Below are 24,484 nucleotides of genomic sequence, written 5' to 3'. Positions count from 1 at the left end.
TTGGATGCAGATCACTTGCTTACTCCCTGGACTGGGGATGATGTGGGTGGGAAGAATCTTAAAAAAAATACCCAAAATGGGACAAAAAGTAACACTGTAATACTCATGTAAACCAATCACTAGGGGATTTATTGATTCTAGAAGGTTACAAGCTACAGTTAAAACCTTCTTTACATATATTGTCAATTTATTCTACATTTTGTCTATTAAAGTCACATTAACCTTGCAGATAATGCAACAATGCGTGTGCAATTGGGGAGACAATGCATCGTACGACTCTTGCTGTTAATTACTGGTTAATTATTTCAGATTTTTGCTGAATTAACTCTGGTTCTAACATTGTCATTTTTAGCAGACAAGCATTAAATTTTCAGAAATCTTTCGTTAGATATTATCAGACATTGTATGAATTCCCATTTAAAAAAATAATATTACAGAATAACCCGCCCAAGTGGAGATGCATTGAATAAAACTAAAATTATGCACAAAAGCTGTAAATATAACTTAAAATAATAATATACAAACCCTACATTAAGATAGTTGGCCAGAGTGGGGATTCTACATCTGCAAGGGTATATTCTCCTGGACCTGCCTCTGGGGCTATTGATCACCTGGGTACAGTGACTACAAGACGATTGGGTGTGGAGGAATGGACGGCCATTGGGGAGTCTACCTGGCTTTCCTTCCATTTAAATGAAACATAAAATTGGTTGGGCTGTCTCAAGGGCCCCTGCCTGATTTCCTATGCTACAATTGTACAGGGCTCTGGTGAGACCACACCTGGAGTACTGGTCTCCTTATCTGAGGAAGGATATACTTGCCTTAGAGGCAGCGCAACGAAGGTTCACTAGATTGATTCCTGGGATGAGAGAGCTGTCCTGAGGAGAGATTGAGTAGATTGGGCCTGTACTCTCTGGGGTTTAGAAGAATGAGAGATGATCTCATTGAAACGTATAAGATTCTGAGGGGGATTGACAGGGTAGATGCTAAGAGATTGTTTCCCCCTGGCTGGAGAGTCTAGAACTAGGGGGCATAGTCTCAGGATATGGGGTCGGCCATTTAAGACTGAGATGAGGAGGAATTTCTTCACTCAGAGGGTTGTGAATTTTTGGAATTCTGAAACATTGAGTATATTCAAGGCTGTGATCGATAGATAGATTTTTGGACGCTAGGGGAATCAAGGAATATGTGGATAGGGCAGAAAAGTGGAGTTGATGTCAAAGATCAGCCATGATCTTATTGAATGGCGGAGCAGGCTCGAGGGGCCGAATGGCCGACTCCTGCTCCTAAGTCTAATGTTCTTATGCCCACTGCCCCAAATTGATGCATTAGTCCCAGGTACTGGACCAGGAAAATATAGCTACAATCTCAGACAAACAGTTGAGGGCACTCTCTGTTCTAAAACAGCTCAGGCAGATACATTTAACACTTAATATTTAACCAAATATTGTTTAATCGGAACCCATTTAAGTACAAAATCATATGAAGCAGAAAATTGACAGCCAAATGTTCCTTCGACAGAAAACACTTAAGAGGCTAACATGAATACTCAATCACATTACAAACCCATCAACTCTACACAATTAGGCAGTTTATTGGGGTTACTTCTGGCCAAACGTGCTCAGCGTAGTTCTGGCTATCAGGATGTAATCTAATCTGAATTTTTAAACAATAGATTTTCAATGCCACAAACCTTACAAAAATATTACCAACACATAAACAGAGTTATAAATGTAAATATTAAAACAAAAATATTGTTGAGGCTTCAAAACTAAATTTACTCAAAATTCTGGCCTAGAAATTCCTCTCGGGCAGTCTCGGATCGGCCGCCCGTTATACGCAGCGCCTGGTGTTACGTTTCATCGCTGTCGATGGAAGTGAATGTCAGACGCTGCGTATAACGTCCGGCCGAGCCGAGAGCGCCCGCTTCACACCTCTGCCCCAGACGAATTTCTAGCCCATGATGTTTAATGAATAATTACGTTTCAGTCTGGTTTTCGAAGGGATCCTCTCGTGCATAAACAAGAAAGTATGTTCCATTGAGTTACACTAGCTTATTCTTAAATAATAATTATTGGTTCCCTTCCCAATGCTGCACGTACTTTCGCTAATGGCATTGTGCTAATAATCTCATTCATGCATTGCACGTACCTGTGTAATGATGGACCAGCTGTTGTACGATCTCAAACTGGGCCCGTGTCGTGATATAATACCCACCATTATCCAGTTTACGGATCTTATAATGCTTCACGTGGTCTCCTTTAACCTCGTCCCAATCCCGGATGGACAAGGAGTAGGCACCTGTGGACACAGCAAGATGATCAGCCACTCAATATTTCTACGCACGGAAGCCATTTCTCGCAGCCACTGACCCATCCCGGGGAAAGAGAATGATTGGCCTTCTCACAGTGGCGCCAGTCTTTCATTACAGAATCCAAGTGTTAAACCAGTAGGTCTGTGTGAGTGACAGGAAAGGTTTTCTGCTTGTGATTTGCTGTCTCCTAACCCATGCAATCGCCACCACACAGGGGGCTGTACATAGAGTCTCCGAGGCAAAAATAAGACATTTGAAACTTGTTTTTTTCACCCCCAGCTCTCTCCCCCACTCTTTTCCTTGCTCATTAAGATGTCTTCACCTGACGAAGGAGCAGCGCTCCGAAAGCTTGTGATTTCAAATAAAGCTGTTGGACTATAACCTGGTGTTGTGTGACTTCTTACATTTGTCCACCCCTGATTATAATCGCTCCACCATTGGTGGCCGTGCCTTCAGCTGCCTGGGCCCTAAGCTCTGGAATTCCCTGCCTAAACCTCTCCGCCTCTCTCTCCTCCTTTAAGACGCTCCTTAAAACCTACCTCTTTGACCAAGCTTTTGGTCATCTGCCCTAATTTCTCCTTATGTGGCTCGGTGTCAAATTTTTTGTCTAATAACTCTCCCGTGAAGCGCCTTGGGACGTTTTACTACGTTAAAGGCGCTGTATAAATGCAAGTTGTTGTTGAATTATGGATAGTAGCAACAACTTACATTAATATAGCACCTTTAACGTAGGAATGTGTCCCAAGGTGAAGATGCAGTTTTGTACTGTTGACTTACGCCAATCAGGAAGTGGTCTAAATCCAATTGACGCAAGGCCATCAGAGGGGAGATTTTAATCCCATCGCTGGACTGGATTTGATTCAGCTCCCAGAGGTGGAAAGACAGGGGTTTACCAGCGATCCACTAGATTGATTCCTGGGGTGAGAGGGTTGTCCTATGAGCAGAGATTGAATAGATTGGGCCGATACTCTCTGGAGTTTAGAAGAATGAGACGTGATCTCATTGAAGCATACAAGATTCTGAGGGGGATTGACAGGGTAGATGCTGAGAGGTTGTTTCCCCTGGCTGGGGAGTCTAGAACTAGGGGGCATAGTCTCAGGATAAGGGGTTGGCCATTTAAGGCTGAGATGAGGAGGAATTTCTTCACTCGGAGGGCGGTGAATCTTTGGAATTCTCTACCCCAGAGGGCTGTGGATGCTGAGTCGTTGAGTATATTCAAGGTTGAGATCGATAGATTTTTGGACTCTAGGGGAATCAAGGGATATGGAGAACGGGCAGGAAAGTGGAGTTGAGGTCGAAGATCAGCCATGATCTTATTGAATGGCGGAGCAGGCTCGAGGGGCCAAATGGCGGAGCAGGCTCGAGGGGCCGAATGGCGGAGCAGGCTCAAGGGGCCGAATGGCGGAGCAGGCTCGAGGGGCCCTATGGCGGAGCAGGCTCGAGGGGCCGAATGGCCGACTCCTGCTCCTAATCCTTAAGTTTGCATGGTATTACTCGTTCTCCCTTTATCTCCTAAACTACTGATTTAAAAAAACAGAATATAAATAGGTCTCTTGTATTTTGTCTTTTGAAGCCACAACCTTATGACCACTGGTGGATGAAACCAATTCTAAGAACATGTAACATCAATGTACAATAACATGTGGAACTAGTGAAAAGAAACAAGAAACCAGAGAACATAAGAATGTAGAAACACACAGAACCGCTCTGCTCCATCACCCGAGTCTACCCCTTTCCCTTTTTCTCAAGCTCCCAACCTCATATCCCCCTGCTCTACGCTAAATCGCAAATGTTAATATATTTCTGCAAAAACTTTCTTCTTTTATTGATTCAACTCGGGCACGATGACCCTACTGGCACCCTTTTTGAGCATCAATACTGACCTGGGTTCACTAGCCCAATAGAGCCCAGATCAGTTCCCTTTACTCCACGTCACTGCTCACCTGAATACTGCCAAAAAGACCCAAAATGGCCTCCGACTACTTGCATACAGCCAACCTGGCCCAGAGTGGCCATGGAAGAGTACATTGATCGGGTGATATAAAGTAAGTAGAGTGAGAGAAGGCTTCATTTGAGCATAAACACCGGCACAGACTGGCTGGGCTGAATGACCTGTTCTATGCTGCGGAAACCCTCATACGTGTCTTTGTTACCTCTAGTCTTGACTATTCCAATGCACTCCTGGCTGGCCTCCCATCGTCTACCCTCCATAAACTTCAGCTCATCCAAAACTCAGCTGCCCGTGTCCTAACTCGCACCAATTCCTGTTCGCCCATCGCCCCTGTGCTCGCTGACCTACATTGGCTCCCGGTTGAGCAACACCTTGATTTTAAACATCTCATCCTTATTTTCAATCCCTCCATGGCCTCGCCCCTCCCTATCTCTGTAATCTCCTCCAGCCCCACAACCCCCAAGATCTCTGCGCTCCTCTAATTCCGACCTCTTGAGCATCCCTGATTTTAATCCCTCCACCATTGGTGGCCGTGCCTTCAGCTGCCGAGGCCCTAAGCTCTGGAATTCCCTCCCTAAACCTCTCCGTCTCTCTACCTCTCTTTCCCTCTTTAAGACGCTCGTTACACCTACCTCTTTGACCAAGCTTTTGGGTCATCTGCCCTAAGACCTTATGTGGCTCGATGTCAAATTCTCTTTGATAATCGCTCCTGTGAAGCGCCTTGGGATGTTTTACTACGCTAAAGACGCTATATAAATGTAGGTTTATTGCTGTTGTAAGTTCTATGTAAGTGCACATTCAGAAGGTGAACTCAGGTGGCTGTATTGCAGACTTGGGTTTATACGTTTTTATACGTTTATGTGACAGTGACCCAAGAAGCCCCTCTGTCCTGGTGACACAGTCAACCTACTGACGTAAGAAAACTCCTAGGCACTTGGTCTAAGCGATAAACAAAGCTTTAATCAACTGTTTTACAACATGGAGGTCTAGTTGTGTCCTTCACTAGTTCCTGTTAAGAATGTCTTGCGCAAGCTGGGCCCGTGCCCGAGTATTTATACTCTCCCTGGACAGCGCCACCCCCAGGCCGCTCAGTATTATTTCATAAGTCTTTCTTTCATGAATGACTGATTCCTGTCACCTACCTTTGGTTGTTTCACTCTCCCGAATCAGGAACGTACCCCGTGGGTTTCCAGGGCACAGCAGCATCCTCTCTGCATCTTTTCGACCCATCTTCCCAAAGTACCATCTGCACAAAGAATTTAAGTAGAAACAACAATAATATAAAATGCTCCTGAGGCCGGGGGTTGCCAAGTATTTATTGGTATGCAATCATCTTTAATGGCAATTATATGATCAGACGCACTGCCACTACCAGATAAAGAAGTGGCCATCTACTAATCGTAGAGATTAAATAGAACACAAAGTTTAAATGGAGTTGTAAACATTTATTGCCATCTGCTGTGGCCGTTCTCTAAAATGTCAGAACATAGTTTGGTAACGTACTCTTCTGCTTGGATGGAGTCGACGGGAGCCACATAATTACTGGGAACGTATCCGGTTTTCCCTGTCGTCAGCGAGCGAGCCTCCCACCAATCCCCTTCTCTGAAAAATAATTAAGAGGCATATAGCATGAGGGTAATGCAGGCAGAGGTGGAGTATGCACTGCCACACAAACATTCAAACAAATTCCGCAAAGAACCAGGGGCTATAAATATATCATGGTCGTTCATAAAATCCAACCGGGAATTCAGGAGAAACTCGCTGCCAATGTTCCCTGTAATTACTTTGTGGGTGTGCGGGCCCTTTAACTGGCTTGCGCACCCCGTTCAATTTTTCACGCATGCGCTGTTATTACCGTAGTAAAGCCGGTGAGCGGCCGCGCAGTTGCGCAGATTAACTGGAACATTGCTCGCCAACACAGGGAGTGGTTGAGGTGAATGGCTAAGATGCATTCAAGGGGGAAGTTGGATAAACACATGAAGGAGAGAGGAATATAAAAGGATAGGTTGATGGGGTGAGATGAAGAAGGGTGGGGAGGAGGCTGGTGTGGAGCATAAACACCGGCACGGGCCAGTTGGGCCGAATGGCCTGTTTCTGTGCTGTAAACACTCTGTGATGAGGTTAATGTACTCATATCTTTTAGGGGCATACACGACCACTCAAACATAAAAAAAAAAATACACTTTTAAGCTGAGCCTCTTCCCCCAGCACAGCGAAATCTGCCACCTACAGCTAAAGCTTCATCAAACAGATGAACAGAGCTTCAGCCAGTCCACAGAGCCAGAGGCAATTGTATCCCAGGCGGTTTTCGCCGTCTGATTAGGAAGTGATGATATCCAGCAGGTACTGATGCTTACTCCCTGAGCCCTAACTCCACCGGGCTCCATTCTAACAAACACCAGTGTGCCATTGCGCACAAGAGGGCGGAACACTGCAGTAAATACTGCAGTCGGCTGTTTACCAGGACACAGATTTTAAACACGGCTGCTTTTCGAGGTGTTTTCCTCTTTCTCAAGTTTAAAAAAAAAATTGGACACAAACTTTGACAGCGGCTGAGGCAGAAGCAGCAGGCGGAGGTCAAATGTCAGTGTGCTGCTTGATGTCAAGTGCAAGATTGTTACGTGTCTTGAATCTGGGTGCGAAGCCTCTTTCCAGTTTTGACTTTTTGAAGCTCTATCATTAGGTTCCTCCCCCGTGTCGCGAGCCTGACCAGCAGACAGCCCAGCTCTCTGATCATCATTCTGGAGTGGACGCTTCGAGTGGGGCTGGGGTCGACTGCTTTTCCCACTCTTCATTTGACAGGTACCAGGCTTTCACTCCATGTCTTCCCCGGCAGCCCAACTGACACTAACTCAACCACTCAAAAAAACATATTTGTGTTAAGTGATAATAGCAATCTTTAAAATCTCGTTGCAAGACACAGCAACCTTTAACAGTCAAGGGGGGGGAGTCCAGGAATTGACGGTTTCAATAGTATGCTCAATATCAACCTTTATCTTGTTCTAATGTCTCTGATACCACCGCACTATTCAAAGAATAGCCGGGAGTTCTCCCAGTGTCTTGCTGCCGTTGGTTGAGGGGTAAATATTAGCCGAGATTAACTGGCCATTTATCTCACTGTTCTGTGTGGGAGCTTGCTGTGTAAATTCGCTGCCGCATGTCCCTACAAAACAACAATTATGACATTTCAAAAGTAATTAATTGGCTGTGAATAGAAAGAAAGACAGACTTGCATTTCTATAGCGCCTTTCACGACCACCGGATGTCCCAAAGCGCTTTACAGTCAATGAAGTACTTTTTGAAATGTCATAATTGTTGTTTTGTAGTCACTATTGTAATGTAGGAAATGCGGCAGCCAATTTGCACACAGCAAGCTCCCACAAACAGCAGTGTGCTAATAACCAGATAATCTGTTTTTGTGATGTTGATTGAGGGATAAATACTGGCCAGGACACCGGGGAGAACTCCCCTGCTCTTCTTCGAAGTAGTGCCGCGGGATCTTTTACGTCCACCTGAGAGAGCAGACGGGGCCTCGGTTTAACGTCTCATCTGAAAGACGGCACCTCTGACAGTGCAGCACTCCCTCAGCACTGCGCTGGAGTGTCAGCCTAGCTTTTTGTGCTCAAGTCTCTGGAGTGAGACTTGAGACCCACAGCCTCCTGACTCAGAGGTGAGAGAGAGACAGAGAGAGAGAGAGAGTGAGAGAGAGAGAGAGTGAGAGAGACAGAGTGAGAGAGAGAGAGAGAGAGAGAGACAGAGAGACAGAGAGAGTGAGAGAGACAGAGAGAGAGACAGAGAGAGAGAGAGAGAGAGTGAGAGAGAGACAGAGAGAGAGACAGAGAGAGAGAGAGTGCTCCCCACTGAGCCACAGCTGAGACTGTGACGCACTTTGCGATGTCCCGGGGACATGAATGGTGCTAGATAAAAGGCAACTTAATTTTCCTTTCAGAAAAGATTGATCTGGCCAGTTCTTTTTTTTGAGTATTATATAAAATCACTTCAGCAAAAGCAGCTCTTTTTTTATCAAAACCTGTCAGGATCGTATCGGAGTCTTGAGGAGTGTTAAAGTGCTGAAGAAAAACACTGGAGTTCCTACAGATCTTCCACACTCAATGAAATCCCAACGGATCGATTCTGAACAGCAGGATGTGCCTGAAAACTGTGCTGAATACTTATTGGAACAGCACCGCCATCTACTGTCGATTCTGGGAATTACCCCAGTGGTCATTTGTACGGTGGCAATAAATAACAGATAGAGATCATGGACTGTGCTGTGCTGGTAGTATATTGCAAAGTGACAGCATAAAACAATGAAGATCACGGTATACGTGTGATCAAAAAGCAACAGCGGGCTCTGTAAGGGTGAGGTGGAGCCAGAACGCTCGGGAACGCACTTAATTATCAGCAATATACTGGAAGTCTCTCATGTCCTTGCCCTTGACTTTATTAAAGGCGTTAATTATGCATGTCAATGCCATCTATTCAAATGTTTCCAAATGACACTGACAACTCAAATCCGTGCGTGCTGTACCTAATGGGCCATAAACTGCGTCCGCACATCTGTGGCTGCCAGATCTCATCGCTCGTGCCTGTAGCGCATTTATTCATGTCAAACAGATGAGAAACATAGGAAACATAAGAAACAGGAGCAGGAGTTGGCCACTGGCCCCTCGAGCCTGCTCCGCCATTCAATAAGACCGTGGCTGATCTTCGAGCTCAAAGCCACGAAGATAAGATGGTGGGGAAGAGAAAGCAGTGAGCTTAGTTTCATTCTGGAGTTCAGAGGAGCAGCACGTGCAGCTGTACGGTGACAACTGGTCAGGTGCATCGGCCACTGATGGGTGGAAATCAGAGAAATGGTTAAATAGAAAAAAGACTTGCATTTCTATAGCGCCTTTCGCGACCACAGGACGTCCCAAAGTGCTTTACATAGAAACATAGAAGATAGGAGCAGGAGTAGGCCATTCGGCCCTTCGAGCCTGCTCCGCCATTCAATGAGATCATGGCTGATCATCCAAATTCAGTACCCTGTCCCTGCCTTCTCCCCATATCCCTTGATCCCTTAGAAATATATCTAACTCCTTCTTGAATATATTTAGGCCTAGAAATTCAGTATAGCCACGTTCGGGGCGCTAAAGTCGGGCGGCCGTTAAAGTTTGCGCCCGGCGCAAGTTCGCGCCACCTTCGCCGATATTCAGTCGCATCGCCCCAAGAGGTGGCTGCTGCGCTAAAACAGGCGATGCACGACTATCATTAGGCGCTAAGCCGGCGGTCCGGGGCGATACCCCCGAGGGCGGGCGCAGCGCAGGTGCGGCGAGTTGCTGATTGACGGCAGACACTCTGGCGCCGGTCAGCTCTTAAAGGAGGAGGGTGGATTTGTTTGCCTGCCACGCCCTGCACACTGCAGCCCTCAAGCTAGGCCTGACCACTTCTGCTTCATCTGTGCAACGCCCAGGGCTATGGAGAAGGCCAGGGAGAGAGCGCAGCGCTTCAGCGACGGTGACCTGAGGCTGCTGGTTGGCGGAGTGGAGCGCAGGCGCCATGTTCTGTTCCCTGAAGGTGGCAGGAGGCCGCTGCCCAGCGCCTACCGGAAAGCCTGGAGGGAGGTCTCAAACAGGGTGACTTCCAACAGCGTGGTTGCCAGGACTCCTGTGCAATGCCGGAAAAAGTTCAACGACCTCACTCGGGTTGTCAGGGTGAGTACCCTTTCCAGTGTCCCCCTCATCCCTGCATGTGCACCTCAGTTTATGGGCAAAGGGACCTGAAAGCCCTAATGGCCAGCCCTCATCCAGCAGCTATGGGACTGTCATGAAAATCACTTGCACATTCAGCACTTTACACACTGTACAAGCTATTCGACCATGGGAGGCAGTACAGCCAAGATCAGGGCTTCGCACTGTCAGAGCCAGTCCACCATGGGAGGCAGTGCAGACAAGATTAGGGCTTCACACTGTACTTAGAGGCCGTCCTTTCTCTTGCAGGCCAAGGTGGCGCACAACCGGAGGAAGCAACGTGAGACCGGGGGAGGCCGTCCTGACATCAAAGAGCTCTCCGACCTCGACCAGTGTGTGGAGCGCATTATGGCAGGCCGGCTGATTGGCCCCGTCGCCAGTGGAGATGCCGACCCTGTTCTGGGCGCCAATGGTAAGGGCATCACCTTTTTGACCTCGCTCGTTCCACTTGCGCCTCAGATCAGCATCCTTTGCCACTGTCCGACCAATGCAGTGAATGGCAGCACTCATGCCTCCCTCGCTGCCGCCCTGTCCTCACTCTAAAGCTACTCTTGTGCCTCCCTGCTTTCAGATGGTGAATCGCCAGGTGAGGAGGCGGGCCCTCAAGCTGCCACTGTCAGCGATTCCGAATTCGAGGAGGAGGAAGAGGAAGCCGGTCCATCAGTGCCACCCTCAGCCGCGCCAGCCCATGGCGATGAAGGGGACACGTCTTCCCTGGAGGGGAGCCGGGGGGAAGGGTCGGAGGAGAGTGAAGCTCCGGGGCCCAGCGGCCTGCAGCAACGCGGGAGAGGTGGGGAAGCTCGGCGGACTTCTCCCCAGAGGGTGAGTGCGGCCTCCAGTCCTGCGACGGTCAGCGCAGAGGAGGTGCGGCTCCTGGAGGAAATGGCCGTCCAGGCTGAGCGCAGGCACAATGAGCTCATGGCTGCAGTGGCAAGGATGCCTGACTCCATTGAGTCTCTGTCAAGGAGTGTGCAGGAATTCGGAGCAGCACAGGCCAGGAGTCTGCAACAATTCAGTGCAGCACAGGCCAGGAGTCTGCAACAATTCAGTGCAGCACAGGCCAGGAGTCTGCAGGACTTCGCGGCAGCACAGGCGGCTTCTAGCCAAGTGCTCAGTCGTGCCGTTCATTCACTGGCTGGTGTCATGCGGACACAGACCAGGGCCACACGGGCACTAACTGCTGCCACCCTCGCTGGATCGGCCAGGCATCGCCAGGGCACTCGCCGCGCAGCAGCAGCCCAGCAGTCTGTTCTTCAGCTGTTTGCTGCGCATGCTGCAGTGCTGGCCCGTGCGAGTGCCAATGTCTCAGGCGACCAGGGAGTACCTGCGATCTGTCAGGTTGGCACCATTCCTGCAGCCGACACTGCCACTCCGCCATTGCAGCTGCCACCAGCCGCTGGACAGACTGCTGCCGCCCAAGCAGAGTTGGAGCAGTCAGCAGCCGGCCCCTCCAGGGCCAGAGCTGGTGCAGGCCGACCCCCAAGGGCATCTGCCGTCTCGCCAACTGACCCTCAGCAGCCTTCCCCCAGCCTTGCTGCAGCCACTGGGGTCCCATTGAGGAGGAGCTGCAGGGCGGGCAGGGGCCAGTCACGGATGCGAAAGGCATCACCCTCGCAGGGCAAAAAGTAGATGGTCTGGCCAAATGCTTTGTGTTTGTTGAAAGGCCGAGACTGGTGTAGTTGTGTTTTTGTAAGGCCGAGACTGGTGTCTTTCTTTGTTTTGTAAGGCCGAGACTGGTGTCTTTCTTTTTTTTGTAAGGCCGAGACTGTTCGTTTTGTGTTTTTGGAGGGGGCTTCTCTCCATTAGTTTGTAATGTGGGAAGGGCAGAGGTTTCCAAGAAATAAATGTTCTTAAATCGCACTGTCCATGCTTTTTTTTGCAAGTCCTGGTTGCCCTGCTCGGCTGAGGGCTTGTGGAGCGGCTACATTCATCTGGTGACATTGGCACAAGCCATTCCCTGAGAGGGGGCCTAGCACCAACGTTCAATAAGCCGCCGACGGGCGGCCCTTGCACTTTCTGCCTCCCTCCTGTGCTGGTCCTCCTCCTCCTCCTCCTCCTCAGGTGGTCCTCCAATCTCTGGTGGCAGTGGCTGAGTCCTGCAGATAGCCAGGTTGTGCAGCATGCAGCACACGACCACGAAATGGGAGACTCGCTCCAGCGAATATTGTAGGGCTCCACCGGAACGATCCAGACAGCGGATCCGTTGCTGCAGGACGCCGATTGTTTGCTCAATGATGTTCCTGGTTGCTTGATGGCTGTCGTTGTATCCCTCTTCAGCAGGGGTGCTGGGCGCACGGAGCGGGGTCATCAGCCAGGTACACAAAGGATAGCCTTTGTCCCCGAGAAGCCATCCTCGTGGGTGAGGCTGGGCCTGGAACATGTCTGCCACAGAAGTCTGGCGCAGGATAAAGGCATCGTGGCTGCTGCCTGGAAAGCGGGCATTGACAGCTAGGATGAACTGCCTGTGGTCACACACCAGCTGAACATTGAGCAAATGGTAGCCCTTCCGGTTGCGGTAATCCTCGGCATTCTCCAGAGGTGCCCGCAAAGCCACATGCGTACAGTCAATGGCGCCCTGCACCATGGGGAAGCCCGCGAATGCTGCAAAGCCCATTGCACGCTGTTGCTGCTTGACAAGGGCCATGGAGAAGGAGATGAACTGACGTCTCCTTCTGAAAAGGGCATTGGTCACCTGGCGGATGCAGCAATGCACGGCGAACTGGGAGATGTTGGAAATGTCCCCAGTAGCGGATTGGAAGGAGCCGGTGGCATAGAAGATGAGAGCCACCGTCACCTTCACTGCCACCGACAGAGACGTCCTGCTCCTCAGATGTGGCTGCAGATCTCCGCCAAGCAGGTGGCAGATCTCAGTGACCACCGCCCTTCGGAATCGCAGCCTCCGAACACACTGCTTGTCAGACATGTTCAGATAGGAGAACTGCTGGCGGTATACCCTGGGTGGGTAAGGCCTCCTTTCCCGACGCCTGTTGCCCCCTCTCCGTCTGGCCAGGACTGCCACTCTCTCACGGCGTCTGTGAGCCCTTTGAATGTAATGGAGAAGGCCAGCGTTTGCACCCATTGCAGCCCCCATTATATGTTTGCAAACAATGATATGACACTGAAGGCAAAGACAAGTGGAAAGCTGTGTCCTGAAGCCACAAGTACCTGTCCGAGTGTTGAGCCAAAGCAGAAAGCTCTCTACCTTTGTCTCTCTGCAAAGATCCGTCTCTCAAAAAGGAGTGCTGCGAAATGGCAGCCTTTTCTACTGCAGGAGGAGTGCCCTTTAATTTGCGCCCCCCGCGCCCCGCATCGACTGAGAACCGTTCCCCTCTACCAGTCGCTAGGGGCGCCAGGCGCACAATAGGGCGTCGCGACTGAATTTCCGGTTTGGGGCGCACAAAGGGCGTTGCACGAGGAAATGACGTCAGGATCTGCGCGCGCAGCTGAGCGCGCGCAAAGACTTTGCGCCGCCGCTAAATCTTGAGTGAAGTTGGGGAGAGGCGCAGATCGCGCTGCGCCCGGCCGCTAGCCGCCTAGCGCCCAACATCTCCTCCTCCTAAGGCGCTACCGGCTGGCGCAAGCAACTGAATTTCTAGGCCTTAATGAATTGGCCTCAACTGCCTTCTGTGATAGGGAATTCCACAGGTTCACCACTCTCTGGGTGAAGAAATTCCTCCTCAGCCAATGCAGTACTTTTTGAAGTGGAGTCATTGTTGTAATGTAGGAAACGCGGCAGCCAATTTGAGCACAGCAAGCTCCCACAAACATCACTGTGATAATGACCCGATAATCTGTTTTAGTGATATTGATTGAGGGATAAATATTGGCCCCAGGACACCGGGGAGAACTCCCCTGCTCTTCTTTGAAATAGTGCCGTGGGATCTTTTACATCCACCCGAGAGAGCAGACGGGGCCTCGGTTTAACATCTTATCCAAAAGACAGCACCTCTGACAGTGCAGCACTCCACTGGAGTGTCAGCCTAGATCGTTGTGCCCAAGTCTCTGGAGTGGGACTTGAACCCACAACCCTTCTAACTCAGAGGGGGGAGTGCTGCCCACTGAGCCACGGCTGACACCGTCAACGTGGCCTTAAGAAGAAAATAGAGGGTTAGGCCTGCAGTCTGGCACTAATTGGAATATCTAAAACTCAAGGGACTCTGTTATTTCCAAGCTTGGTCTGCTACAGTATATGTGGTTCTTATTTGGGTATAAGAGTAAAGACGTCTTACTGTAATTATATAGGGCCCTGGTGAGACCACACCTGGAGTATTGTGTACAGTTTTGGTCTCCTTACCTAAGGAAGGATAAACTTGCCATAGAGGGAGTGCAACAAAGGTTCACCAGACTGGTTCCTGGGATGGGGGATTGTCCTATGAGGAGAGATTGAGTAGACTAGGCCTATATTCTCCAGAGTTTAGAAGAATGAGAGGTGATCTCATTGAAACATACAAAATTCTTACAGGGCTTGACAGGGTAGATGCAGGGAGGATGTTTCCCCTGGCTGGGGAGTCTAGAACCAGGGGTCACAGTCTCAGAATAAGGGGTCGGCCATTTAGGACTGAGATGAGGAGAAATTTCTTCCCTCAGAGGGTGGTGAATCTTTGGAATTCTCTACCCCAGAGGGCTGTGGAGGCTCAGTCGTTGAGTATATTCAAGACTGAGATCGATAGGTTTTTGGATATTAAGGGAATCAAGGGATATGGTGAGAGTGCAGGAAAGTGGAGTTGAGGCAGAAGATCAGCCATGATCTTATTGAATGGCGGAGCAGGCTCGAGGGGCCAAATGGCCGACTCCTATTCCTTATGTTCTTATGTCCACTTTAATATTAATCCACCATTATGGCTTCATTGAGGTTTCCTTAGACCAGTTCAAGGGTGTGTTGAAGTTGCCGTGACATTCCAGCGATGCGCTCCAATTAATTCCATACAAACACGAACTTGATGGCGCAGATTTGGCTGAAGTGAGGCATCTCACGGCGTGCCCTGTTAGTTAGACTTGTTCCTGCACCCTTCAACTCAAAGATTTTTTTTGCTCACATAGTTGCTGAGAGTGCGAGCTGATCACGGCACGGGGCGAGGGCAACGGGGCATCTGGGACCTGGGTGAACGACGGGACCAAGAGCCTGTCTCCTTAACCAATGAGGTTTAAGGATTGAGAAAGAAACAGAGGAAGGACTCTGAGAAGGAGGGTGACGTCGAGTCAAATCAGGTAGAGAAAGAAAAATAAAGAGAGGAAAAGAAAAATTGAATCGAGGGAGAGAGAAAAAAATGAGACAGAAAGGAAAAGTAAGAAAAAAAAATTGATTTTGATAATTTTTGAAATTTCCAACAACAATTCACAACCTGAAGGAATGAGACTCCACACTTTTAATTGTTCACTTTCTGGGCGAGAGAGGTTGATTGGCAATCATCAACAATTATCACACAGTGAAAAGGGTCATTACACTGTTAATTACTAGCCTTAACTTTCTGTGGCGAGTTTACTGGGCCGTTAATGGGCAAATGCAAACAACTTCATGACACTCGCGGGGAGGTTCAGGGTAAGCTGCCATTCTCGCGAGGCTAACCTGGGCCGATTTGCGATTCAGGGGGGCATCGCTCCCTCGCCACAAGTCGCTGGCCGAGTTGCGCGTCAATAACAGCGAGCGCGGTTCACACTTTTTCAGCACAAGCTGGGCCGACGCTTTTCTTCCCCGTCGACGAAGAAAGCAAAGTGCCGCCACCAGGGGGCAGCAGAAGCCCACATTTTAATTGCCTTATGACGCAGCCTGACTGATTCCAATAAACAGTGAAATCGCTAAATGTGATAGCATTAATCTTTAGTTTCAATGGGAGAGTGGGAAGAGAACCTCAATTTAACTGAAACAGAGCTGTTGGTGCAACGAGCGCTAGAATTTGGAGACTAAAACAAGCTAATAAAGCAAGTATATAGCATTTTCCATTGCCTTTTAGCCCTGTCTTTTGTGCGCTGTTCCAGCAGGGTGCCAGGATCCACATGCTGACTCGTGACAAAACACCGCATCATTTGTGAATCCTGCTTTTATATTTGAGCTCCATGGGATTGAGATTCAATTAAGTATGAAAGAAACAGCAGCAATCGCACCAGATTTAGTCTGTTCCAGTAAAACCCGCCGCGCTGGGACTAGAAATGAACAAAAAAAATCCAATCCCACTGAAAATTAAATTTAGCCAGTTAATGCAATGTTCGCACGAGAAATCCAACGAAAGGTCTATGCTGTTAAAATCACAAAGTAAGACTCTGCAGATTTCTGCTCTCCAAAAAATGTAAGAGTGAAACACGAAGACAAGCCCACAATCTTGTGCCCGTCAGTCATCCCAGTTTCCGTGTTAACGGCAAAACAGTGAAGAACTCCCATGAAAGCTGCCTTTCCTCAGTGACTGCCCTTAGTCAGTCAGATGGTTACAGTAGCATGGTGGTTGTGTTATGTCCAGAGGCCTGGACTAATGATTCACGAGACATGAGTTCACATCCTGACAGCGGGGGAATTTCAATTCAATTAAATAAGTAAATCTGGAATTAAAAAGCTAGTATCAGTAATGGTGACTATAAAACTACCGGATTATCATAAAAACCCATCTGTCCTTACTCGGTCCGGCCTATATGTGACTCCAGACCCACAGCAATGTGGTTGACTCTTAACTGCCCCCTAGCAACATTCAGCTGTATAAGGTGGCTCACCGCCACCTTCTCAAGGGATGGGCCTTGCCTGTGACACCCACGTCCTGTGATGAATTAAAAAAAAGATAATGGCAGAATATAACGGCAGGTTCTCTGATTGGTGGTTTCACTGTGCTTTGAGGATGCGTCCAGCCGTACTTACGAGCTGTTGATTACGTGGAACTTCTCTCCTTTCCTGAAGGTGAGGTCATCCTCCGTCCTGGCATCGTAATCGTACAGTGCTACAAACAGGGTCACGCCTCCTGTTCCAATCAAACACAAAGCAAAGCAAAATAGGAAAGAAAGCATTAGTAGTACTGTAGGAGTCTGTGCACCCCTAACAAAAACACTGTGAACTAAACTGGTAGTTAACAAACTTAGTTTAATGCACTGAAAGTATTACAAAACAAGAAACGCAGGAGAAACTCCAAACAGGTCTGTACACTAGCTCACTCCACGAGGACTCACTGGAAACGCCCTCCAACCCTGACGTCATCATGTTTCCCGCCATTGGGAACGTCACGTGACCCACGTGATGACGTCATCGCGTCAGATCGCGATTTTATCGATCCCACGCTGTTTACACAGGGCAAACATTAAAAGGTAACAATAATGATTAAAGACAATTGTACAAGTTACTGTGAGAGTCTCTTTGGTGGCTTTGCCACAGTGGTTTAATTAATATTCAAGCCCTCCTCATTCTGCGAGGGAAGATTCCTCTTGAGCGTTAGGTGCAGTACACAGCTTTACAATTTTGCTACATGCTTGCTCAGAAATCTTCCCCTTATTCCAATAATAGTGGCCTATACTCTCTGGAGTTTAGAAGAATGAGAGGTGACTGCGTTGAAACATACAAGATTCTGAGGGGGATTGACAGGGTAGATGCTGAGAGGCTGTTTCCCCCTGGCTGGAGAGTCTAGAACTAGGGGGCACAGTCTCAGGATAAGGGGTCGGCCATTTAGGACTGAGATGAGGAGGAATTTCTTCACTCGGAGGGTTGTGAATCTTTGGAATTCTCTGCCCCAGAGGGCTGTGGAGGCTGAACCATTGAGTATATTCAAGGCTGAGATCGATAGATTTTTGGACTCAAGGGGAATCAAGGGATATGGGGATTGGGTGAGAAAGTGGAGTTGAGGTTGGAGATCAGCCATGATCTTATTGAATGGCGGAGCAGGCTCGAGGGGCCGTATGGCCGACTCCTGCTCCTATTTCTTACGTTCTTATGTCTGCTGTGGAATCTTGTCCACAAGTCTTTGAGTGTAGAGTAAATTGCTCAAGTGTTCGTCCAATAAGGGGAGCCTTCTTTCTATTGGTCCACTCTGTTTTTGAGTGCTGCCTAAACCGAGATCTCTGCGCTCCTCCAATTCTGGCCTCTTGTGCATCCCCGATTTCCATCGCTCCACCATTGGCGGTGGTGCCTTCAGCTGTCAAGGCCCCAAGCTCTGGAATTCCCTCCCTAAATCTCTCCACCTCTCTCGCCTCTGTTAAGTCACTCCTTTTGGTCACCTGCCCAGTGTCAAATTTTGTCTGATAATGCTCCTGTGAAGCACCTTGGAATGATTTACCAAGTTAACAACATTATATAAATACAAATTGTTGTTTATCGTTGCCTCAATGATCAATGCTCAGCTCCGTTGGCCGAGACATGTTGTTAAGATGGATGATGTATATTTGCCAAAGCAGGTGAATGGTGAAGAAAGCAGGCCAGACAACAAGGGCGCTGCAAGGACACACTGAAGATTCACTCAATGATTCACGGGGCTAAAAGGGTTAAATTCTGAGGAGAGGTTGCATAGACTAGGCTTGTATGCCCCATGAAGTGTCAGCTGTGACTCAGTGGGTAGCACCCTTGGCTCAGAATCAGAAGGCTGTGGGTTCAAGTCCCACTCCAGAGACTTAAGCACAAAAATCTAGGCTGACGCTCCAGCGCAGTGCTGAGGGAGTGCTGCACTGTCGGTGGTGCCGTCTTTCAGATGAGATGTTAAACTGTCTGCTCTCTCAGGTGGATGTAAAAGATCCCTTGGCACTGTTTTGAAGAAGAGCAGGGGAGTTCTCCCCGATGTCCTGGCCAATATTTATGCCTCAATCAACATCACTAAACAGATTATCTGGTCATTTTCACATTGCTGTTTGTGGGAGCTTGCTGTGCACAAATTGGCTGCTGCATTTCCTACATTACAACAGTGACTACACTTCAAAAAGTATTTCATTGGCTGTAAAGCACTTTGGGACGTCTGATGGTCGTGAAAGGCGCTCTAGAAATGCAAGTCTGGTTTTCTTGAATATAGAAGGCTAAGGGTGATCTAATTGAAGTGTTGAAGATGATTAAAGGAGTTGATCGGGTGGATCGAGAGAAACTATTTCCTCTGGTGGGAGAGTCCAGAACAAGGGAGCATAATCTTAAAATTAGAGCCAGGCCGTTCAGAGGTGATGTCAGGAAGCACTTCTTCACACAAAGGGTAGAGGAAATCGGGAACTCTCTCCCCCAAAAAGCTGTTGCGGCTGGGGGTCAACTGGAGCTTTCAAATCTGAGATTGATCGATTTTTGTTGGGCGAGGGTATTGAGGGTTACGGAACCAAGGCGGGTAGATGGAGTTAAGATTCAGATCAGCCCGTGATCTCATTGAATGGCGGAACAGGCTCGAGGGGCTGAATGGCCTCCTCCTGTTCCCTTGTAGGAGCGCAACATGGTCGTTGACACCCTGGCCACAGACAAGCAGAAATGGCGAACTGAAGTGAGGGAAGGAGTAACGGGCTTTGAGCTAGACCGTTGTGCCAGTGTGGAGGCAAGGCATGAGAGAGGGAAGGATTGACAACATCGGAGCAATCAACAGGAGAACCCCCTCACCACCCAGGAACATGGCTCTGTGAGGCTTGTGGTGGACAATGTCTGTCACGTACTGATCTGTGTAGTCAGCAGCGCATCCATCTACTGATCCTCTCTCCATTGTTGGCAATGCCATCCTCGAGTGGGAGGGCACCACTCTACCACAGTAGATGCTTAATGAATCTTTCCCTTTTCGGGATAACTTATTATCTTTTTTTTTTGTTAATGCCAGGGCTTGGCGGGGAAGGGGAGGGGAGGGAGCTGCGTGTCCGCACCAAGAGGGAAGATTGTTGGATGGCTGATAGGGGCAGCCGTTTTTCAGTGGTGAAGGAGCTGCTGTTTTCAGCAGCTGGGGGCCTGTCTTTTTCAATGGTTGCTTCTATACACAAGGTCCCAACAGAGATGGGAGTGAGACACTTCAGCAACGTCCTCCACAGAGCCAACTGGTGGACAGGGAATCCAGCTACAAGCAGAACAGTTGAGGGAGCAAAATTGAACGGGAAATTTTGACACAAAAGCGTGAAACAGGAAGTTAGGTTTGTGGGCACACACTGCATGCTCTTTGCAAGATCTTTTATTAAAGGGGAAGCACGTCTATAAAAAGGGCCTCACACAGAAGCACAACATGGTCTTCCTACTATCAACCACAGGGGTTCCAGATCTCTAAATATTAGCTTGTTGGTCTTTGGCCACGGAAGTGGTTTGGTGAGGTTTTCGAAAATTAGTATTTGGAACATTGGCACCGGAACTCTTTCCCTTGTGATACTTTCCTTCATAAATAAAAATAAAGACTTGCATTTCTGTAGTGCTTTACAGCCAAGTGTAGTCACTGTTGTAATGTAGGAAACGCAGCAGCCAATTTGCGCACAGCAAGCTCCCACAAACAGCAATGAGATAAATGACCAGATAATCTGTTTTGAGGCGTCGGTTGAAGGATAATATTGGGCCCAGAACAACATGCAGAACTCCCCCTGTTCTTCTTCGAAATAGTGGCCGTGGGATCTTTTACGTCCGCCTGAGAGCGCAGACGGGGCCTCGGTTTAACGTCTCATCTGAAAGACGGCACCTCCGACAGTGCGACACTCCCTCAGCACCGCACTGGAGTGTCAGCCTAGACTTTGTGTTAAAGTTTCAAAGAGTGAGACTTGAACCCACAACCTTCTGACTCAGAGGCGAGGGTGCTGTCCACTGACCCACAGCTGACATCTGGCACAGTGTTTCCACATCACTTTTATCTTCTAAAACCCCCCAAAAATCTGTAATATTATTATAGATTAGGTGGCCTGTCTTGAACTCCTTTGCTTCTAAACAAACATATATTTTTTAATTTGAAGGCATAAAGCCCCCTGACCATCCTTTTCTCTACAAACAGACCTTGCACGTGCCACCCGTGACCCAGAGGGTGGCGAACTTTCACCCGCATCTACCTCAGTGCCACTCGTCACCTGGCTCACTGCTGCTAAAAGGTGCACGCCAACAGCTCTAAGACAGTTCTCCTCATCATGACCCTTTAATTCATTTTCTTGCAGCTTTTGTTAGCTGGATTAGCTGCAACATCTCCTTGCAGGGTCACTCGGCAACGTATTCGCTCCAATGGGATTGCTATTTGAATTGTGATTTTAAATGGTCTCCGTTACCTATGTCTGTGTGAGGCAATGAGCTACAGGACAAGATGAGAACATATACAAGTACATCCCGTTCTCATCAGTTCACCAGACCGATTCCTGGGATGGCAGGACTGTCGTATGAGGAGAGATTGGATCGACTAGGCCTGTGTTCACTAGAGTTTAGAAGAATGAGAGTGGATCTCATTGAAACGTACAAAATTCTGACAGGGCTAGACAGACTGGATGCAGGGAGGATGTTTCCCCTGGCTGGGGGGGTCTAGAACGAGGGGTCACAGCCGCAGGATATGGGGTAGGACATTTAGGACTGAGATGAGGAGAAATTTCTTCACTCAGAGGGTGGTGAACCTGTGGAATTCTCTACCACAGAAGGCTGTGGAGGCCAAGTCACTGAATATATTTAAGAAGGAGATACAGGAAACTCTTTGGTATCCGGCACCGACGGGACCGGCGTGTTGCCGGTTGATCAAAAATTCCGGATGACGGACAGGGTTATCTACCAAGGCTATTTTTAACAAAGAAAAATTTAAAAAATCAAAAAATGTGCAGTATACAGTAATTGGGTACTCACCTAGAGAATGTTGTGTTAAATGGATGGTGGAAGATGCTTGATTAAGTACAGTACTGCCAGTTGAGGGTCATGCAATGTAATGACTGTGAGGGTGCCGGTCAGTTCCTTCAGTAACCCCTAGATGGCACCTTCACTGATTGGTTTCCCTTTGCTAAATTGTTACTTGTTTACTTAACTGCCTTTTATCTGGTTTATTGGTTTCACCTGTTTTTGCTTGTATTTAAGTTCTGTGGTTTCTTCCCTCTGGGCTCAGTCCTGACAAGGGAGTTAGTCTTGACTAGGTGCTCAGTCTTGACAAGCCGGTTGCCTCACGGTAGCTTGTCTTGAGTTCCTATCTTGACTAGCCATTTGCCTATGTGGTAGCTTGTCTTGAGCTCCTATGTTTTGTAACTGTTTACCTGTGTGATTCTAGTAAAGTACTGTTATTTAAGACTGCATATCTGCTTCTCGCCTCGTCTGTCTGCACTTGGGTCCAGAACCAGCCTCGCCCGGACAGCACGGCCCCGTGTCTACACGGCCCCGTGACAGCAACCCTGACAATGACGACCAGCAGCGTGGGAGACACACAGGACCCCTGTAAAATGGCGGATCAGGAGAGACTACCGGCAGCGCGGGAGAGTCAGACTCCTGTTATTGAGGTGTTCGGACTTCCGACAGCACCAAGAAGCTGAATAGTGGCAGTTTGGAGAACGACCCCCACTGACTAACTCGGCCACCGCGGGAGACTCGGACTCAGCAACATTTCCGGTTATTGAGGTGTTGTTTTCGGAGTGAGAATTTTGCTGGTTAATAGAGAATTCCGGATGCCGTGTAGGTGCCGTTTAAACGAGAGTTTCCTGTAGATAGATTTCTAGACACAAAAGGCATCAAGCAGTATGGGGAGAGAGCGGGAATATGGTATTGAGATAGAGGATCAGCCATGATCATATTGAATGGCCGAATGGCCGACTCCTGCTCCTATGTTTCTATGTCTATCATGCCCTTTGCAGTAATTATAGGTGTTTTGGAGCCTTTCTTACTTAAAATATTTTGTTTGGCCATCAATTGAGTATATTGTAAACTCCGGATCATTTACTTTGTTCCAGATTGTCAGAGCATGGAGCAGTCCTTCTCACTAAACAACAGGATTGAAGTGCTTGCGAATGATTGTTTAATCAGGATAAACCTAACCAGCTGAGTAAACTGGAATCTGAGCCTCTTGGCACAGCATTTACCAAATAAAATGTGTCAGGAAAAAAATAGAAAAGCATCGAATTCACCAGTGCCCAAAACAGGTCTGTGTGAAAGATCATAGAAACATAGAAGATAGGAGCAGGAGTAGGCCATTCGGCCCCTCGAGCCTGCCCCGCCATTTAATGAGATCATGGCTGATCATTCAAACTCAGTACCCTGTCCCTGCTTTCTCCCCATATCCCTTGATCCCTTTAGCCTTAAGAAATAAATCCAACTCCTTCTTGAATATATTTAATGAATTGGCCTCCATCGCCTTCTGTGGTAGAGAATTCCACAGGTTCACCACTCTCTGGGTGAAGAAATTCCTCCTCATCTCAGTCCTAAATGGCTTACCTCTTATCTTTAGACTGTGACCCCTGGTTCTGGACTCCCCCGCCATCGGGAACATCCTTCCTCTCCTGCAAACTATTTCCAGTTTTAAAGACTTCAGGGTTCTTTTGTGAAACAACTTTGCAGAGCCTAAATCCTTAAGAGATGAATTACCATCTCCTTTTGCCTTGAAGATCTCTTAATGTCTCTTAACCTCTCCTGCCTTCTATCCTATCACAGACCTTCCCTTTTATTCTTACATCCCCTCCCCCCTTTCCCAGCCACTACACTTGCTTAAAAATCTGTTCCATTTCCTGTTTTTTTCCAGTTCTGACGAAAGGTCATCGACCTGAAACGTTAACTTTGTTTCTCTCTTCACAGATGCTGCCTGACCTGCTGAGTATCTCCAGCATTTCCTGTTTTTATTTCAGATTTCCAGCATCTGCAGTATTTTCTTTTTGTCCTTAAGTGCAGTCGGGGTACAGTCGCATGGTGGTTATGTTACTAGAGCAGTTATCCAGAGGTCTGGACTAATAATCCGGAGACATGAGTTCAATTTACATTGAACTCATGTTCAATTTAGTTTCAGTTAATTAAATAAATCTGGAATTAAAAAAAGCTAGCACCAGTAATGGTGACCATAAAACTATCAGATTGTTGTAAAAACTCATCTGGTTCACTAATGCCCTTTAGGGAAGGATAGCTGCCTCTATACACACCCCAGACCCACAGCAATGTGGTTGACTCCTAACTGCCCTCTGAAATGGCCGAGCGAGCCCCTCAGTTGTTAAAAAAACCGCTACGACAAAGTCACTGTGGGAGTACCTTCGCCACACGGACTGCAGCGGTTCAAGAAGGCGGCTCACCACCACCTTCTCGAGGGCAACTAGGGACGGGCAATAAATGCTGGCCTTCCTAGCGAAGTCCACATCCCATGAATGAATTTTTAAAAAGTCAGACAGATACGAATGCTGATGGGGAGAGTGTTGGGGTTCTGCTATTAGGGCCGAGGCTTTTAGGGGGAGAAATTCAGTATCACCCCGTTTGGGGCGCCATTATCGGTCGTGCGCAAAGTTTAGCGCCTGGCGCTAATTATCGCCTCCGACAGCAAACGTGGCTTTTATCGCCCCTGGAGGTGATTGGAGCGCTAAATCAGGCGCTTCACATCTGTCTTAAGGCGCAAAGGCCAAGGAGCGAGGCGCTACCTCAGAGCGCTGGCGAAGCAAGGAAGGGGAAATCAAAAT

The 24,484-nt window shown here is 48.2% G+C and overlaps 1 protein-coding gene across 6 annotated transcripts in view; it reads right to left on the bottom strand.

Moving 5' to 3' along the window:
• Positions 1–24,484, bottom strand: part of LOC147103421 (tyrosine-protein kinase Fyn-like) — a 363,535-nt gene that overhangs the window by 42,509 nt on the left and 296,542 nt on the right. For all 6 annotated transcript variants that reach the window (XM_085962994.1, XM_085962996.1, XM_085962995.1 and 3 more), the window contains 4 exons: positions 16,839–16,938; positions 5,769–5,867; positions 5,408–5,511; positions 2,152–2,301 (listed from right to left, as the gene is read on the bottom strand). In XM_085962994.1, the coding sequence (XP_085819120.1) occupies positions 2,152–2,301; positions 5,408–5,511; positions 5,769–5,867; positions 16,839–16,938 (453 nt within the window). The remainder of the gene's footprint in view (positions 1–2,151; positions 2,302–5,407; positions 5,512–5,768; positions 5,868–16,838; positions 16,939–24,484) is intronic.

The sequence above is a fragment of the Somniosus microcephalus genome, chromosome 20 (assembly GCF_052327205.1).
Source record: "Somniosus microcephalus isolate GS21.2 chromosome 20, FLI_Smic_1.0, whole genome shotgun sequence".
Taxonomy (NCBI): domain Eukaryota; kingdom Metazoa; phylum Chordata; class Chondrichthyes; order Squaliformes; family Somniosidae; genus Somniosus; species Somniosus microcephalus.
This window is presented reverse-complemented; position numbering and strand designations above follow the sequence as displayed.